The 19736-nt window shown below is 52.4% G+C and overlaps 1 protein-coding gene across 1 annotated transcript in view; it reads left to right on the plus strand.

Moving 5' to 3' along the window:
- The first annotated feature begins 4839 nt into the window (after positions 1-4839).
- ARRB1 (arrestin beta 1) overlaps positions 4840-19736 on the plus strand; it is a 40524-nt gene continuing 25627 nt past the window's right edge. Inside the window, exon 1 of the mRNA XM_085536584.1 lies at positions 4840-5098. Within this exon, the coding sequence (XP_085392710.1) occupies positions 5079-5098 (20 nt within the window). The 5' untranslated portion in view covers positions 4840-5078. The remainder of the gene's footprint in view (positions 5099-19736) is intronic.

The following is a 19736-nucleotide window of genomic DNA, read 5'->3' on the forward strand; positions in this document are numbered from 1 at the left end:
GCATACATGCAAAGGAGCTGCACGCACTTTGTAAACACACACACACACTGGGCGCTGCATGCATGCATGCAATCGAGCTGCATGCACACACTCACTACATGCACACATGCAAACGAGCTGCATGCACACTGTGCTAACATGCTGGGCCGTGCATGCACACGTGCAAAGGAGCTGCATGCACACACTGTGCAGACACACAAGGCACACACCTGGCAGTGCGTGCATGCATGCAAACAAGCTGCGTGCACATGCAAATGAGCTGCATGCAAACACATACTCGTGCACACACACATGGGGCAGTGCATGCACACACGTGCAAAAGAGCTGCATGCACACATACACTGTGCACGCATACATGCAATGGAGCTGCATGCACACACACACTCGCTCCACGCACACACACATGCAGTGCAGTGCATGCACACACATTACACGCAATGGAGCTGCACGCGCACACACGCTGTGAGCACACATACATGCAATGGAGCTGCATGCACACACATTACATGCAATGGAGCTCAATGCACACACGTTACATGCAATAGAGCTGCATGCACACACACACTCCATGCACACACATTACATGCAATGGAGCTGCATGCACACACACACTCCATGCACACACATTACATGCAATGGAGCTGCATGCACACACACACTCCATGCACACACATTACATGCAATGGAGCTGCATGCACACACACACTCCATGCACACACATTACATGCAATAGAGCTGCATGCACACACACACTCCATGCACACACGTTACATGCAATGGAGCTGCATGCACACACACACTGCACACACATACATGCAATGGAGCTGCATGCACGCACTCACTCAATGCACACACACACGCGCGCACGCAATGGAGCTGCACGCACACAAACATTACATGCAATGGAGCTGCATGCACACACTCACTCCATGCACACACGTTACATGCACTGGAGCTGCATGCACACATACATGCACATATACACCATGCACAAACATGCAATGGAGCTGCACGCACATACATGCAATGGAGTTGCATGCACACACACTGTGCACACACATGCAATGGAGCTGCATGCACTCATACATGCACACATGCACCATGCACACACATGCAATGGAGCTGCACGCACAAACACACACATGCACACATACACTGTGCACACACATGCAATGGAGCTGCACGCACACACTCGATGCACACACATTACATGCAAAGGAGCTGCATTCACACACTCACTCCATGCACACACACACATTCAATGGAGCTGCATGCACACACACACTGTGCACACACATACATGCAATGGAGCTGCATGCACACACACACTGTGCACACACATACATGCAATGGAGCTGCATGCACATACGGTGCACACATGCAGTGCAGTTCATGCACATACTTGCAATGGAGCTGCATGCACACACTCACTCCATGCACACACATTACATGCAATGGAGCTGCACGCACAAACACACACATGCACACACACACAGTGCACATACATGCAATGGAGCTGCATGCACACACACATTACACGCAATGGAGCTGCATGCACACACACATTACACGCAATGGAGCTGCATGCACACACACATACATGCAATGGAGCTGCATGCACACACACATACATGCAATGGAGCTGCATGCACACACACATTACATGCAATGGAGCTGCATGCACACACACATACATGCAATGGAGCTGCATGCACACACACATACATGCAATGGAGCTGAATGCACACACACACATACATGCAATGGAGCTGCACGCACACACACATACATGCAATGGAGCTGAATGCACACACACATACATGCAATGGAGCTGAATGCACACACACATACATGCAATGGAGCTGCATGCACACACACATACATGCAATGGAGCTGAATGCACACACACATACATGCAATGGAGCTGAATGCACACACACATACATGCAATGGAGCTGAATGCACACACACATACATGCAATGGAGCTGCATGCACACACACATTACATGCAATGGAGCTGCATGCACACACACATACATGCAATGGAGCTGCATGCACACACACATACATGCAATGGAGCTGAATGCACACACACACATACATGCAATGGAGCTGCACGCACACACACATACATGCAATGGAGCTGAATGCACACACACATACATGCAATGGAGCTGAATGCACACACACATACATGCAATGGAGCTGCATGCACACACACATACATGCAATGGAGCTGAATGCACACACACATACATGCAATGGAGCTGAATGCACACACACATACATGCAATGGAGCTGAATGCACACACACATACATGCAATGGAGCTGCATGCACACACACATACATGCAATGGAGCTGCATGCACACACACATACATGCAATGGAGCTGAATGCACACACACATACATGCAATGGAGCTGCATGCACACACACATACATGCAATGGAGCTGCATGCACACACACATACATGCAATGGAGCTGCATGCACACACACATTACATGCAATGGAGCTGCATGCACACACACATACATGCAATGGAGCTGCATGCACACACACATACATGCAATGGAGCTGAATGCACACACACACATACATGCAATGGAGCTGCACGCACACACACATACATGCAATGGAGCTGAATGCACACACACATACATGCAATGGAGCTGAATGCACACACACATACATGCAATGGAGCTGCATGCACACACACATACATGCAATGGAGCTGCATGCACACACACATACATGCAATGGAGCTGAATGCACACACACATACATGCAATGGAGCTGAATGCACACACACATTACATGCAATGGAGCTGCATGCACACACACATTACACGCAATGGAGCTGCATGCACACACACATACATGCAATGGAGCTGCATGCACACACACATACATGCAATGGAGCTGCATGCACACACACATACACGCAATGGAGCTGCATGCACACACACATTACACGCAATGGAGCTGCATGCACACACACATACACGCAATGGAGCTGCATGCACACACACATACATGCAATGGAGCTGCATGCACACACACATACATGCAATTGAGCTGCATGCACACACACATTACACGCAATGGAGCTGCATGCACACACTCACTCCATGCACACACATTACATGCAATGGAGCTGCATGCACACACATACATGCACATACACACCATGCACACACACATGCAATGGAGCTGCATGCACACATACATGCAATGGAGCTGCATGCACACACATTACAAGCAATGCAGCCGCATGCACATACATGCAATGGAGCTGCATGCACACACTCACTCCATGCACACACACACACACACACACACACACACATTACATGCAAAGGAGCTGCATGCACACACATTACACGCAATGGAGCTGCATGCACACACTCACTCCATGCACACACGTTACATGCACTGGAGCTGCATGCACACACATGCAATAGTGTTGCATGCACACACACTGTGCACACACATACATGCAGTGGAGCTGCATACACTCATACATGCACATATACACCATGCACATACATGCAATGGAGCTGCATGCACTCATACATGCACATATACACCACGCACATACATGCAATGGAGCTGCATGCACATACATACAACACACACACATGCAATGGATTTGCATGCACACACTGTGCACAAACACATGCAATGGAGCTACATGCATACACTCGCTCCATGCACACACATTACATGCAATGGAGCTGCATGCACATGCTCACTCCATGCACATACACATGCAGTGCAGTGCATGCACATACATGCAATGGAGCTGCACGCACACACACACTGTGCACACACACACAATAGAGCTGCACACACACATGCAATGGAGCTGCATGCTCACATACACACCATGCACACACATGCAATGGAGCTGCATGCACACACGTGCAATGGAGCTGCATGCACACACTCCATGCACACACATACATGCAATGGAGCTGCACGCACACACTCCATGCACACACATACATGCAATGCAGCTGCATGCACACACTCACTCCATGCACACACACACATTCAATGGAGCTGCATGCACACACACACTGTGCACACACATACATGCAATGAAGCTGCATGCACATACGGTGCACACATGCAGTGCGGTGCATGCACATACTTGCAATGGAGCTGCACGCACACACATTACATGCAATGGAGCTGCATGCACACACACACGCACATATACACCATGCACACACATGCAATAGAGTTGCATGCACACAGACTGTGCACATGCGTGCAATGGAGCTGCATTCACACACTCACTCCATGCACACACACATGCAATGGAGCAGCATGCACACACTTGCTCCATGCACACACATTACATGCAATGGAGCTGCACGCACACACATGCAATAGAGTTGCATGCACACACACTGTGCATATACATGCAATGGAGCTGCATGCACTCATACATGCACATATACACTGTGCACACACACGCAATGGAGCTGCATGCACATACATACAACACACACACATGCAATGGATTTGCATGCACACACTGTGCACAAACACATGCAATGGAGCTGCATGCACACACTCGCTCCATGCACACACATTGCATGCAATGCAGCTGCATGCACACACACATTACACGCAATGGAGCTGCATGCACACACTGTGCACACACAACACACACACAACACACAACACAACACACAACACACAACACACAACACGCATGCGCACCGCTCACCCCCGCGCATGCGCACTGTGCGCCTCCCCGTTCCCGCTCCGCTGGGGGGCGCCATGTCTGCCGTTCCGTGCCGCCCCGCCCCTCCCCCATCTCCTCACACAGCGCCGGGCGCTGCTCGGGCCGCCCCTAAAACCAGCCCTAAAACCAGCCCTAAAAACAACCTATATCGGCCATAGAGGAGCCGGAGGGGGGTTTATAGCGAGGTTACAGCGATTATAGGGTGTGCTATAGGGGGTTGGGGGCGGTTATAGGGGGTTTTATAGGGGGGGTGGGTTTGGGGGGGGGCTGCGGAGCCGGCCTGGATTCAACACAGCGACGAGAGGAGCCGAGGGAGCATGGGGGATAAAGGGACACGGTGAGTGATGGGGACGGGGGATGGGGGGGGATATGGGGGGGTATATGGTCCTATGGGGGTCTATGGGGTCCTATGGGGGTCTATGTGTTCCTATGGGGTGTCACTATGTTCCTATGGGGGGTCTGTGTGTCCCTATGGGGTGTTGCCATGTCGCCATTGGGTTCCCTGTGTCCCTATGGGGGCTCTATGTGTCCCTATGGGGGTCTATGTGTTAATATGGGGGTCTATGGGGACCTATGGGGGTCTGTGTGTTCCTATGGGGTGTTGCCATGTCGCTATTGGGGTCCTTGTATCCCTATGGGGTGTCACTGTGTTCCTATGGGGGCTCTATGTGTTCCTATGGGGGTCTATGTGTTCCTATGGGGTCTCTATGTGTTACTATGGGGTGTTGCCATGTCGCCATTGGGGTCCCTGTGTCCCTATGGGGGGTCTATGTGTCCCTATGGGGGGTCCCTGTGTCCCTATGGGGTGTTGCCATGGCCCTATTAAGATCCCTGTGTTCCTATGGGGGGCTCTATGTGTTCCTATGGGGGGCTCTATGTGTTCCTATGGGGGCTCTATGTGTTCCTATCGGGGTCTATGTGTTCCTATCAGGGTCTATGTGCTCCTATGGGGTGTCACTGTGTTCCTATGGGGGGTCCTTGTATCCCTATGGGGGTCTCTGTGTCCCTATGGGGTGTCACTGTGTCCCTATGGGGTGTCACTGTGTCCCTATTGGGTGTCACTGTGTTCCTATGGGGTGTTGCCATGGCCCTATTAGGATCCCTGTGCTCCTATGGGGTGTCACTGTGTTCCTATGGGGTGTCACTGTGTTCCTATGGGGTGTCACTGTGTTCCTATGGGGTCTCTATGTGTTCCTATGGGGTGTTGCCATGTCGCCATTGGGGTCCCTGTGGTCCTATGGGGGTCTGTGTGTTCCTATGGGGGTCTATGTGGTCTTATGGGGTGTCCCTGTGTCCCTATGGGGTGTTGCCATGGCCCTGTGGGGGTCTATGTGTTCCTATGGGGGGTCCGTGTGTTCCTATGGGGGTCTGTGTGTTCCTATGGGGCTCTATGTGTTCCTATGGGGTCTCTATGTGTTACTATGGGGTGTTGCCATGTCGCTATTGGGGTCCCTGTGTCCCTATGGGGTGTTGCCATGGCCCCATTGGGGTCCCTGTGTCCCTATGGGGGGTCAGTGTGTCCCTATGGGGGGTCCCTGTGTCCCTATGGGGTGTTGCCATGGCCCTATTAGGATCCCTGTGTTCCTATGGGGGCTCTATGTGGTCCTATGGGGGGCTGTGTGTTAATATAGGGGTCTATGTGTTTCTATGGGGGGTCTGTGTGTTCCTATGGGGGGGTCTATGTATCCCTATGGGTGCCAATGTGTTCCTATGGGGCTCTATGTGTTCCTATGGGGGGTCCATGTGTTCCTATGGGGCTCTATGTGTTCCTATCGGGTGTCACTGTGTCCCTATGGGGTGTTGCCATGTCGCCATTGGGGTCCCTGTGGCTCTATGGGGTGTCACTGTGTTCCTATGGGGGTCAGTGTGTTCCTATGGGGGGTCCCTGTGTCCCTATGGGGTGTTGCCATGGCCCTATTAAGATCCCTGTGTTCCTATGGGGGGTCGGTGTGGTCCTATGGGGGGCTGTGTGTTCCTATGGGGGCTCTATGTGTTCCTATCGGGGTCTGTGTGTTCCTATGGGGGCTCTATGTGTTCCTATGGGGGGTCTGTGTGTTCCTATGGGGGGTCTGTGTGTTCCTATGGGGGGCTGTGTGTTAATATGGGGGTCTATGTGTTCCTATGGGGTGTCACTGTGTTCCTATGGGGGGTCAGTGTGGTCCTATGGAGTGTTGCCATGTCGCCATTGGGGTCCCTGTGGCTCTATGGGGGGTCTATATGTTAATATGGGGGTCTATGGGGACCTATGGGGGTCTGTGTGTTCCTATGGTGTGTTGCCATGGACCTATGGGGGGTCTGTGTGTTCTATGGGGGGTCCGTGTGTTCCTATGGGGGTCTATGTGTTCCTATGGGGGTCTATGTGTTCCTATGGGGGTCTATGTGTTCCTATGGGGGCTCTATGTGTTCCTATGGGGTGTTGCCATGTCGCTATTGGGGTCCTTGTATCCCTATGGGGTGTCACTGTGTTCCTATGGGGGCTCTATGTGTTCCTATGGGGGTCTATGTGTTCCTATGGGGTCTCTATGTGTTCCTATGGGGTGTTGCCATGTCGCCATTGGGGTCCCTGTGGCTCTATGGGGTGTCACTGTGTTCCTATGGGGCTCTATGTGTTCCTATGGGGGTCAGTGTGTTCCTATGGGGGGTCCCTGTGTCCCTATGGGGTGTTGCCATGGCCCTGTTAGGATCCCTGTGTTCCTATGGGGGCTCTATGTGTTCCTATCGGGGTCTATGTGCTCCTATGGGGGGTCTGTGTGTTCCTATGGGGGGCTGTGTGTTAATATGGGGGTCTGTGGGGACCTATGGGGCTCTATGTGTTCCTATGGGGTGTCGCTGTGTCCCTATGGGGTGTTGCCATGTCGCCATTGGGGTCCCTGTGGCTCTATGGGGTGTCACTGTGTTCCTATGGGGGTCTATGTGTCCCTATGGGGGGTCCCTGTGTCCCTATGGGGTGTTGCCATGGCCCTGTTAGGATCCCTGTGTTCCTATGGGGGGTCCATGTGGTCCTATGGGGGTCTTTGTGTTCCTATGGGGGTCCCTGTGTCCCTATGGGGCTCTATGTGTCCCTATGGGGTGTTGCCATGTTGCCATTGGGGTCCCTGTGTCCCTATGGGGGGTCCCTGTGTTCCTATGGGGTGTTGCCATGGCCCTATTAGGATCCCTGTGGTCCTATGGGGTGTCACTGTGTTCCTATGGGGCTCTATGTGTTCCTATGGGGGGTCAGTGTGTCCCTATGGGGTGTTGCCATGTCGCCATTGGGGTCCCTGTGTCCCTATGGGGTGTTGCCATGGCCCTGTTAGGATCCCTGTGTTCCTATGGGGGCTCTATGTGTTCCTATGGGGTGTCACTGTGGTCCTATGGGGGCACTATGTGTTCCTATGGGGCTCTATGTGTTCCTATGGGGGCTCTATGTGTTCCTATGGGGGCTCTATGTGTTCCTATCGGGGTCTATGTGCTCCTATGGGGGGTCTGTGTGTTCCTATGGGGGGTCTATGTGTTAATATGGGGCTCTATGTGTTCCTATGGGGGGGCCTAGTGTCCCTATGGGGTGTTGCCATGTCGCCATTGGGGTCCCTGTGTCCCTATGGGGGTCTGTGTGTTCCTATGGGGGTCGATGTGTTCCTATGGGGTGTCACTGTGTTCCTAAGGGGGGTCACTGAGTCCCTATGGGGTGTTGCCATCTCGCCATTGGGGTCACTGTGTCCCTATGGGGGCTCTATGTGTCCCTATGGGGTGTTGCCATGGCCCTATTAGGATCCCTGTGGTCCTATGGGGTGTCACTGTGTTCCTATGGGGGATCCTTGTATCCCTATGGGGGTCTGTGTGTTGCTATGGGGCGTCACTGTGTTCCTATGGGGTGTCACTGTGTTCCTATGGGGTGTCACTGTGTTCCTATGGGGGGTCAGTGTGTTCCTATGGGGTGTTGCCATGTCGCCATTGGGGTCCCTGTGTCCCTATGGGGTGTTGCCATGGCCCTATTAGGATCCCTGTGTTCCTATTGGGGCTCTATGTGTTAATATGGAGGTCTATGTGTCCCTATGGGGGCTCTATGTGTCACTATGGGGCTCTATGTGTTCCTATGGGGGCTCTATGTGTTCCTATGAGGGCTCTATGTGTTCCTATGAGGGCTCTATGTGTTCCTATGGGGTGTTGCCATGTCGCTGTTGGGGTCCCTGTGTCCCTATGGGGTGTCCCTGTGTTCCTATGGGGGTCAGTGTGTTCCTATGGGGCTCTATGTGTTCCTATGGGGGTCTATGTGTTCCTATGGGGTCTCTATGTGTTCCTATGGGGTGTTGCCATGTCGCCATTGGGGTCCCTGTGTCCCTATGGGGGGTCTATGTGTCCCTATGGGGGGTCCCTGTGTCCCTATGGGGTGTTGCCATGGCCCTATTAAGATCCCTGTGTTCCTATGGGGGGTCGGTGTGGTCCTATGGGGTGTCACTGTGTTCCTATGGGGGCTCTATGTGTTCCTATCGGGGTCTATGTGCTCCTATGGGGGGTCTGTGTGTTCCTATGGGGGGCTGTGTGTTAATATGGGGGTCTATGGGGTCCTATGGGGTGTCACTGTGTTCCTATGGGGTGTCACTGTGTTCCTATGGGGGGTCACTGTGTTCCTATGGGGTGTTGCCATGTCGCCATTGGGGTCTATGTGTTCCTATGGGGGCTCTATGTGTTCCTATGGGGGCTCTATGTGTTAATATGGGGCTCTATGTGTTCCTATGGGGGGGCCTAGTGTCCCTATGGGGTGTTGCCATGGCCCAATTGGGATCAGTGTTCCTATGGGGGTCTGTGTGTTCCTATGGGGGTCTGTGTGTTCCTATGGGGGCTCTATGTGTTCCTATGGGGTGTTGCCATGGCCCTATTGGGATCCCTGTGCTCCTATGGGGTGTCACTGTGTTCCTATGGGGGGTCCTTGTATCCCTATGGGGGTCTCTGTGTTCCTATGGGGCTCTATGTGTTCCTATGGGGTGTCACTGTGTCCCTATGGGGTGTCACTGTGTTCCTATGGGGGCTCTATGTGTCCCTATGGGGTGTTGCCATGGCCCTATTAGGATCCCTGTGCTCCTTTGGGGGTCAGTGTGTTCCTATGGGGGGTCTATGTGTTCCTATGGGGGGTCAGTGTGTTCCTATGGGGGCTCTATGTGTTCCTGTCGGGTGTCACTGTGTCCCTATGGGGTGTTGCCATGTCGCCATTGGGGTCCCTGTGTCCCTATGGGGGCTCTATGTGTTCCTATGGGGCTCTATGTGTTAATATGGGGGTCTATGGGGACCTATGGGGGTCTGTGTGTTCCTATGGTGTGTTGCCATGGACCTATGGGGGTCTATGTGTTCTATGGGGGGTCTATTTGTTCCTGTGGGGGCTCTATGTGTCCCTATGGGGGTCTATGTGTCCCTATGGGGTGTCACTGTGTCCCTATGGGGTGTTGCCATGGCCCTATTAGGATCCCTGTGGTCCTATGGGGTGTCACTGTGTTCCTATGGGGGGTCCTTGTATCCCTATGGGGCTCTGTGTGTTCCTATGGGGGGTCAATGTGTCCCTATGGGGTGTTGCCATGTCGCCATTGGGGTCCGTGTGCCCCTATGGGGGGTCCCTGTGACCCTATGGGGTGTTGCCATGGCCCTATTAGGATCCCTGTGGTCCTATGGGGGGCTGTGTGTTCCTATGGGGGCTCTATGTGTTCCTATCGGGGTCTATGTGCTCCTATGGGGGGTCTGTGTGTTCCTATGGGGGGCTGTGTGTTAATATGGGGGTCTATGGGGTCCTATGGGGCTCTATGTGTTCCTATGGGGGGTCACTGTGTTCCTATGGGGGGTCACTGTGTTCCTATGGGGGGTCAATGTGTTCCTATGGGGTGTTGCCATGTCGCCATTGGGGTCCCTGTGTCCCTATGGGGTGTTGCCATGGCCCTATTAGGATCCCTGTGTTCCTATTGGGGCTCTATGTGTTAATATGGGGGTCTATGTGTCCCTATGGGGGCTGTATGTGTCACTATGGGGCTCTGTGTGTTCCTATGGGGGGTCCCTGTGTCCCTATGGGGTGTTGCCATGGCCCTGTGGGGGTCTATGTGTTCCTATGGGGGGTCCGTGTGTTCCTATGGGGGCTCTATGTGTTCCTATGAGGTGTTGCCATGTCGCTATTGGGGTCCTTGTATCCCTATGGGGTGTCACTGTGTTCCTATGGGGGCTCTATGTGTTCCTATGGGGGCTCTATGTGTTCCTATGGGGGCTCTATGTGTTACTATGGGGTGTTGCCATGTCGCCATTGGGGTCCCTGTGTCCCTATGGGGGGTCCCTGTGTCCCTATGGGGTGTTGCCATGGCCCTATTAAGATCCCTGTGTTCCTATGGGGGGTCGGTGTGGTCCTATGGGGGGCTGTGTGTTCCTATGGGGCTCTATGTGTTCCTATCGGGGTCTATGTGTTCCTATGGGGGGTCACTGTGTTCCTATGGGGTGTTGCCATGTCGCCATTGGGGTCCCTGTGGCTCTATGGGGGGTCTATGTGTTCCTATGGGGCTCTATGTGTTAATATGGGGCTCTATGTGTTCCTATGGGGGGGCCTAGTGACCCTATGGGGTGTTGCCATGTCGCCATTGGGGTCCCTGTGTCCCTATGGGGGTCTGTGTGTTAATATGGGGGGTCCTTGTATCCCTATGGGGGTCTATGTGTTCCTATGGGGTGTCACTGTGTTCCTATGGGGGGTCCCTGTGTTCCTATGGGGCTCTATGTGTTCCTATGGGGTGTTGCCATGTCGCCAATGGGATCACTGTGTTCCTATGGGGTGTCTATGTGTTCGTATGGGGGGTCCATGTATATCTATGGGGGTCTATTTGTCATTATGGGGGTCTGTGTGTTCCTATGGGGGTCATTGTGTCCCTATGGGGTGTCACTTTGTCCCTATGGGGGCTCTATGTGTCCCTATGGGGGCTCTATGTGTCCCTATGGGGGCTCTATGTGTTCCTATGGGGGCTCTATGTGTTCCTATGAGGTGTTGCCATGGCCCCATTGGGATCACTGTGTTCCTATGGGGGGTCTGTGTGTTCCTATGGGGGTCTGTGTGTTAATATGGGGCTCTATGTGTTCCTATGGGGGTCTATGGGGTCCTATGGGGCTCTATGTGTTCCTATGGGAGTCAGTGTGTTCCTATGGGGGGTCCCTGTATCCTTATGGAGTGTTACCATGGCCCTATTAGGATCCCTGTGTCCCTATGTGGGCTCCTTGTGTCCCTATGGGGCTCTATGTGTTCCTATGGGGGGTCAGTGTGGTCCTATGTGGTGTAGCCATGTCGCCATTGGGGTCCCTGTGCCCCTATGGGGTGTCCCTGTGTCCCTATGGCGTGTTGCCATGGCCCTATTAGGATCCCTGTGTCCCTATGGGGGCTCTATGTGTTCCTATGGGGTGTTGCCATGTCGCTATTGGGGTCCCTGTGCCTCTATGGGGTGTTGCCATGGCCCCATTGGGATCAGTGTTCCTATGGGGGGTCTATGTGTTAATATGGGGATCTATGTGTTCCTATGGGGGCTCTGTGTGTCCCTATGGGGGTCTGTGTGTCCCTATGGGGGTCTATGTGTCCCTATGGGGGTCTGTATGTCACTATGGGGGCTCTATGTGTTCCTATGGGGGCTCTATGTGTCCCTATGGGGTGTTGCCATGTCGCCATTGGGGTCCCTGTGTCCCTATGGGGTGTTGCCATGGCCCTGTGGGGGTCCTTGTGTTCCTATGGGGGTCAGTGTGTTCCTATGGGGCTCTATGTGTCCCTATGGGGGGCTCTATGTGTTCCTATGGGGGCTCTATGTGTTCCTATGGGGGCTCTGTGTGTACCTATGGGGCTCTATGTGTCCCTATGGGGTGTTGCCATGACCCTATGGGGGGTCCCTGTGTCCCTATGGGGGGTCCCTGTGTCCCTATGGGGTGTCTATGTGTCCCTATGAGGGGTCTATGAGTTAATATGGGGGTCTATGTGTTCCTATGGGGCCTCTATGTGTCCCTATGGGGTGTTGCCATGGCCCCATTGGGATCACTGTGTTGCTCTTAGGGGTCCCTGTATTCCTATGGGGGCTCTATGTGTCCCTATGGGGGGTCTATGTGTTCCTGTGGTGTGTCACTGGGACCCTATGGGGTGTTGCCATGGCCCTATTAGGATCCCTGTATCCCTATGGGGGATCACTGTGTTCCTATGGGGGTCAGTGTGTCCCTGTGGGGCTCTATGTGTCCCTATGGGGCCACTATGTGTCCCTATGGGGTGTCCCTGTGTTCCTATGGGGCTCTATGTGTTCCTATGGGGGGTCAATATGTCCCTATGGGGTGTCACTGTGTTACTATAGGGCTCTATGTGTCCCTATGGGGTGTTGCCATGTCGCCATTGGGGTCCCTGTGTCCCTATGGGGTGTTGCCATGGCCCTATTAGGATCACTGTGTCCCTATGGGGGTCTATGTGTCCCTATGGGGGTCTATGTGTCCCTATGGGGTCTGTGTGTTCCTATGGGGGCTCTTTATGAACCTATGAGGCTCTATGTGTTACTATGGGGTGTTGCCATGTCGCAGTTGGGGTCCCTGTGTTCCTATGGGGTGTCACTGTGTTCCTATGGGGTGTCACTGTGTTCCTATGGGGGCTCTATGTGTTCCTATGGGGTGTTGCCATGTCGCCATTGGGGTCCCTGTGTCCCTATGGGGTGTTGCCATGGCCCTATTAGGATCCCTGTGTTCCTATGGGGGGTCTATCTGTTAATATGGGGGTCTATGTGTTCCTATGGGGGCTCTATGTGTTCCTATGGGGTGTCACTGTGTCCCTATGAGGTGTTGCCATGGCCCCATTGGGATCCCTGTGTTGCTCTTAGGGGTCCTGTGTCCCTATGGGGTGTTGCCATGGCCCTATTAGGATCCCTGTGTTCCTATGGGGGCTCTATGTGTCCCTCTGGGGGGTCAATGTGTTCCTATCAGGGGTCCCTGTGTCCCTATGGGGTGTCAGTGTGTTCCTATGGGGGCTCTATATGTTCCTATGGGGGGTCAGTGTGTTCCTATGGGGTCTCTATGTGTTCCTATGGGGCTCTATGTGTTCCTATGGGGGTCCCTGTGTTCCTATGGGGGTCAATGTGTTCCTATGGGGTGTTGCCATGTCGCCATTGGGGTCCCTGTGCCTCTATGGGGGGTCCCTGTGTTCCTATGGGGGCTCTATGTGTTCCTATGGGGTGTTGCCATGGCCTCATTGGGATCCCTGTGTCCCTATGGGGGTCTATGTGTCCCTATGGGGGTTCTATGAGTTAATATGGGGGTCAATGTGTCCCTGTGGGGGCTCTATGTGTCTCTATGGGGGTCAGTGTGTTCCTATGGGGGTCTATGTGTTCCGATGGGGGGTCACTGTGTCCCTATGGGGTGTTGCCATGGCCTTATTAGGGTCCCTGTGTCCCTATGGGGGATCAATGTGTCCCTGTGGGGGCTCTATGTGTCCCTGTGGGGGCTCTATGTGTTCCTATGGGGCTCTATGTGTCCCTATGGGGGTCTGTGTGTTCCTATGGGGTGTCACTGTGTTCCTATGGGGGCTCTATGTGTCCCTATGGGGTGTTGCCATGGCCCCATTGGGATCCCTGTGTTGCTCTTAGGGCTCTGTGTGTCCCTATGGGGCTCTATGTGTCCCTATGGGGGGTCTATGTGTTCCTATGGGGTGTCCCTGTGTCCCTGTGGGGTGTTGCCATGGCCCTATTAGGGTCCCTGTGGTCCTGTGGGGGCCCATATGTTCCTATGGGGTGTTGCCATGACCCCTTTGGGATCCCTGTGTTGCTTTTAGGGGTCCTTGAGTCCCTATGGGGTGTCTGTGTCCCTATGGGAGGGTCCTTGTGTTCCTATGGGGTGTCCCTGTGTCCCTATGATATGTTGCCATGGCCCTATTAGGTCCCTGTTGACCCTATTAGGGGTTGCCATGTCCCCATTAGGTCCCTATTGACCCTATAAGGGGTTGCCATGTCCCCATTAGGTCCCTATTGACCCTATAAGGTTGTTGCCATGTCCCCATTAGGTCCCTATTGACCCTATAAGGTTGTTGCCATGTCCCCATTAGGTCCCTATTGACCCTATAAGGTTGTTGCCATGTCCCCATTAGGTCCCTATTGACCCTATAAGGGGTTGCCATGGCCCCATTAGGTCCCTATTGACCCTATAAGGTTGTTGCCATGTCCCCATTAGGTCCCTATTGACCCTATTAGGGGTTGCCATGGCCCCATTAGGTCCCTGTTGACCCTATTAGGGGTTGCCATGGCCCCATTAGGTCCTTGTTGACCCTATAAGGGGTTGCCATGGCCCCATTAGGTCCCCATATACAGACTGGGTTCCCCATGTCCCTATTGGGTTCCCCATGTCCCTATTGGGGTCTTCATGTCCCTGTTGGGTTCCCCATGTCCCTATTGGGTTCCCCATGTCCCTATTGGGGTCTTCATGTCCCTATTGGGTTCCCCATGTCCCTATTGGGTTCCCCATGTCCCTATTGGGGTCTTCATGTCCCTATTGGGTTCCCCATGTCCCTATTGGGTTCCCCATGTCCCTATTGGGTTCCCCATGCCCCTATTGGGTTCCCCATGCCCCTATTGGGTTCCCCATGTCCCTATTGGGGTCTCCATGTCCCTATTGGGGTCTCCATGTCCCTATTGGGGTCTCCATGTCCTTATTGGGGTCTTTCACATTGGGGGATGGGGCTATAGGGACACATTGGGGTTATAGGGCTATAGGGACACATTGGTTATAGGGCTATAGGGACACATTGGGGTTATAGGGCTATAGGGACACATTGGGGTTATAGGGCTATAGGGACACATTGGTTATAGGGCTATAGGGACACATTGGGGTTATAGGGCTATAGGGACACATTGGGGTTATGGGGCTATAGGGACACATTGGGGTTATGGGGCTATAGGGACACATTGGTTATAGGGCTATAGGGACACATTGGGGTTATAGGGCTATAGGGACACATTGGGGTTATGGGGCTATAGGGACACATTGGTTATAGGGCTATAGGGACACATTGGGGTTATGGGGCTATAGGGACACATTGGGGTTATAGGGCTATAGGGACACATTGGGGTTATGGGGCTATAGGGACACATTGGGGTTATAGGGCTATAGGGACACATTGGGGTTATGGGGCTATAGGGACACATTGGGGTTATGGGGCTATAGGGACACATTGGGGTTATGGGGCTATAGGGACACATTGGTTATAGGGCTATAGGGACACATTGGTTATAGGGCTATAGGGACACATTGGTTATGGGGCTATAGGGACACATTGGTTATAGGGCTGTAGGGACACATTGGGGTTATGGTGCTATAGGGACACATTGGTTATAGGGCTATAGGGACACATTGGTTATAGGGCTATAGGGACACATTGGGGTTATAGGGCTATAGGGACACATTGGGGTTATAGGGCTATAGGGACACATTGGTTATAGGGCTGTAGGGACACATTGGGGTTATAGGGCTATAGGGACACATTGGGGTTATAGGGCTATAGGGACACATTGGTTATAGGGCTATAGGGACACATTGGGGTTATAGGGCTATAGGGACACATTGGTTATAGGGCTATAGGGACACATTGGGGTTATGGGGCTATAGGGACACATTGGTTATAGGGCTATAGGGACACATTGGTTATAGGGCTATAGGGACACATTGGGGTTATGGGGCTATAGGGACACATTGGTTATAGGGCTATAGGGACACATTGGTTATAGGGCTATAGGGACACATTGGTTATAGGGCTATAGGGACACATTGGGGTTATAGGGCTATAGGGACACATTGGTTATAGGGCTATAGGGACACATTGGGGTTATGGGGCTATAGGGACACATTGGTTATAGGGCTATAGGGACACATTGGGGTTATAGGGCTATAGGGACACATTGGGGTTATAGGGCTATAGGGACACATTGGTTATAGGGCTATAGGGACACATTGGGGTTATAGGGCTATAGGGACACATTGGTTATAGGGCTATAGGGACACATTGGTTATGGGGCTATAGGGACACATTGGGGTTATAGGGCTATAGGGACACATTGGGGTTATGGGGCTATAGGGACACATTGGTTATAGGGCTATAGGGACACATTGGGGTTATAGGGCTATAGGGACACATTGGGGTTATAGGGCTATAGGGACACATTGGTTATAGGGCTATAGGGACACATTGGGGTTATAGGGCTATAGGGACACATTGGGGTTATGGGGCTATAGGGACACATTGATTATGGGGCTATAGGGACACATTGGGGTTATAGGGCTATAGGGACACATTGGGGTTATGGGGCTATAGGGACACATTGATTATGGGGCTATAGGGACACATTGGGGTTATGGGGCTATAGGGACACATTGGGGTTATGGGGCTATAGGGACACATTGGTTATGGGACTATAGGGACACATTGGGGTTATAGGGCTATAGGGACACATTGGCGTTATGGGGCTATAGGGACACATTGGGGTTATAGGGCTATAGGGACACATTGGTTATAGGGCTGTAGGGACACATTGGGGTTATGGGGCTATAGGGACACATTGGTTATAGGGCTATAGGGACACATTGGGGTTATAGGGCTATAGGGACACATTGGGGTTATAGGGCTATAGGGACACATTGGGGTTATAGGGCTATAGGGACACATTGGTTATAGGGCTATAGGGACACATTGGTTATGGGGCTATAGGGACACATTGGGGTTATAGGGCTATAGGGACACATTGGTTATAGGGCTATAGGGACACATTGGGGTTATAGGGCTATAGGGACACATTGGGGTTATGGGGCTATAGGGACACATTGGGGTTATGGGGCTATAGGGACACATTGGGGTTATGGGGCTATAGGGACACATTGGGGTTATAGGGCTATAGGGACACATTGGGGTTATGGGGCTATAGGGACACATTGGGGTTATGGGGCTATAGGGACACATTGGGGTTATAGGGCTATAGGGACACATTGGTTATAGGGCTATAGGGACACATTGGTTATAGGGCTATAGGGACACATTGGGGTTATAGGGCTATAGGGACACATTGGGGTTATAGGGCTATAGGGACACATTGGTTATAGGGCTATAGGGACACATTGGTTATAGGGCTATAGGGACACATTGGTTATAGGGCTATAGGGACACATTGGGGTTATAGGGCTATAGGGACACATTGGGGTTATAGGGCTATAGGGACACATTGGGGTTATAGGGCTATAGGGACACATTGGGGTTATAGGGCTATAGGGACACATTGGTTATAGGGCTATAGGGACACATTGGTTATGGGGCTATAGGGACACATTGGTTATAGGGCTATAGGGACACATTGGGGTTATGGGGCTATAGGGACACATTGGGGTTATGGGGCTATAGGGACACATTGGGGTTATAGGGCTATAGGGACACATTGGTTATAGGGCTATAGGGACACATTGGGGTTATGGGGCTATAGGGACACATTGGTTATAGGGCTATAGGGACACATTGGGGTTATAGGGCTATAGGGACACATTGGTTATAGGGCTATAGGGACACATTGGGGTTATGGGGCTATAGGGACACATTGGGGTTATAGGGCTATAGGGACACATTGGTTATAGGGCTATAGGGACACATTGGTTATGGGGCTATAGGGACACATTGGGGTTATGGGGCTATAGGGACACATTGGGGTTATAGGGCTATAGGGACACATTGGTTATGGGGCTATAGGGACACATTGGTTATAGGGCTATAGGGACACATTGGGGTTATGGGGCTATAGGGACACATTGGGGTTATAGGGCTATAGGGACACATTGGTTATAGGGCTATAGGGACACATTGGTTATAGGGCTATAGGGACACATTGGGGTTATGGGGCTATAGGGACACATTGGTTATAGGGCTGTAGGGACACATTGGGGTTATGGGGCTATAGGGACACATTGGGGTTATAGGGCTATAGGGACACATTGGTTATGGGGCTATAGGGACACATTGGGGTTATAGGGCTATAGGGACACATTGGTTATGGGGCTATAGGGACACATTGGGGTTATAGGGCTATAGGGACACATTGGGGTTATGGGGCTATAGGGACACATTGGTTATAGGGCTATAGGGACACATTGGGGTTATGGGGCTATAGGGACACATTGGTTATAGGGCTATAGGGACACATTGGGGTTATAGGGCTATAGGGACACATTGGTTATAGGGCTATAGGGACACATTGGTTATAGGGCTATAGGGACACATTGGTTATGGGGCTATAGGGACACATTGGGGTTATAGGGCTATAGGGACACATTGGTTATAGGGCTATAGGGACACATTGGGTTTATAGGGCTATAGGGACACATTGGTTATGGGGCTATAGGGACACATTGGTTATAGGGCTATAGGGACACATTGGTTATAGGGCTATAGGGACACATTGGGGTTATAGGGCTATAGGGACACATTGGGGTTATAGGGCTATAGGGACACATTGGTTATAGGGCTATAGGGACACATTGGTTATGGGGCTATAGGGACACATTGGGGTTATAGGGCTATAGGGACACATTGGGGTTATAGGGCTATAGGGACACATTGGTTATAGGGCTATAGGGACACATTGGTTATGGGGCTATAGGGACACATTGGTTATGGGGCTATAGGGACACATTGGTTATAGGGCTATAGGGACACCCTGGGGCTGTTTTGGGGCCGGGCACTTTGTGGCCCTATAGGGGAAATGTGTGGGGCCGTGGCTGTTTCCTGCAGCTGTCAGCACCAGGAAGGGCGCGGGGGGGCGGGGAGCAGCAGGAGCTTCCTCTGCTATGGGGTGGGAGGGGAAGTGGGGTGTGGGGCGGCCCTATATAGGATAGCACTCATTGCTATGGGGTCAGGGCTGTGGGGCGGCCCTATATAGGACAGCTCTCATTGCTATGGGGTCAGGGCTGTGGGGCGGCCCTATATAGGACAGCTCTCATTGCTA

This window comes from Coturnix japonica, chromosome 1 (assembly GCF_054131305.1).
Source record: "Coturnix japonica strain WE chromosome 1, WE-NBRP24, whole genome shotgun sequence".
NCBI lineage: Eukaryota > Metazoa > Chordata > Aves > Galliformes > Phasianidae > Coturnix > Coturnix japonica.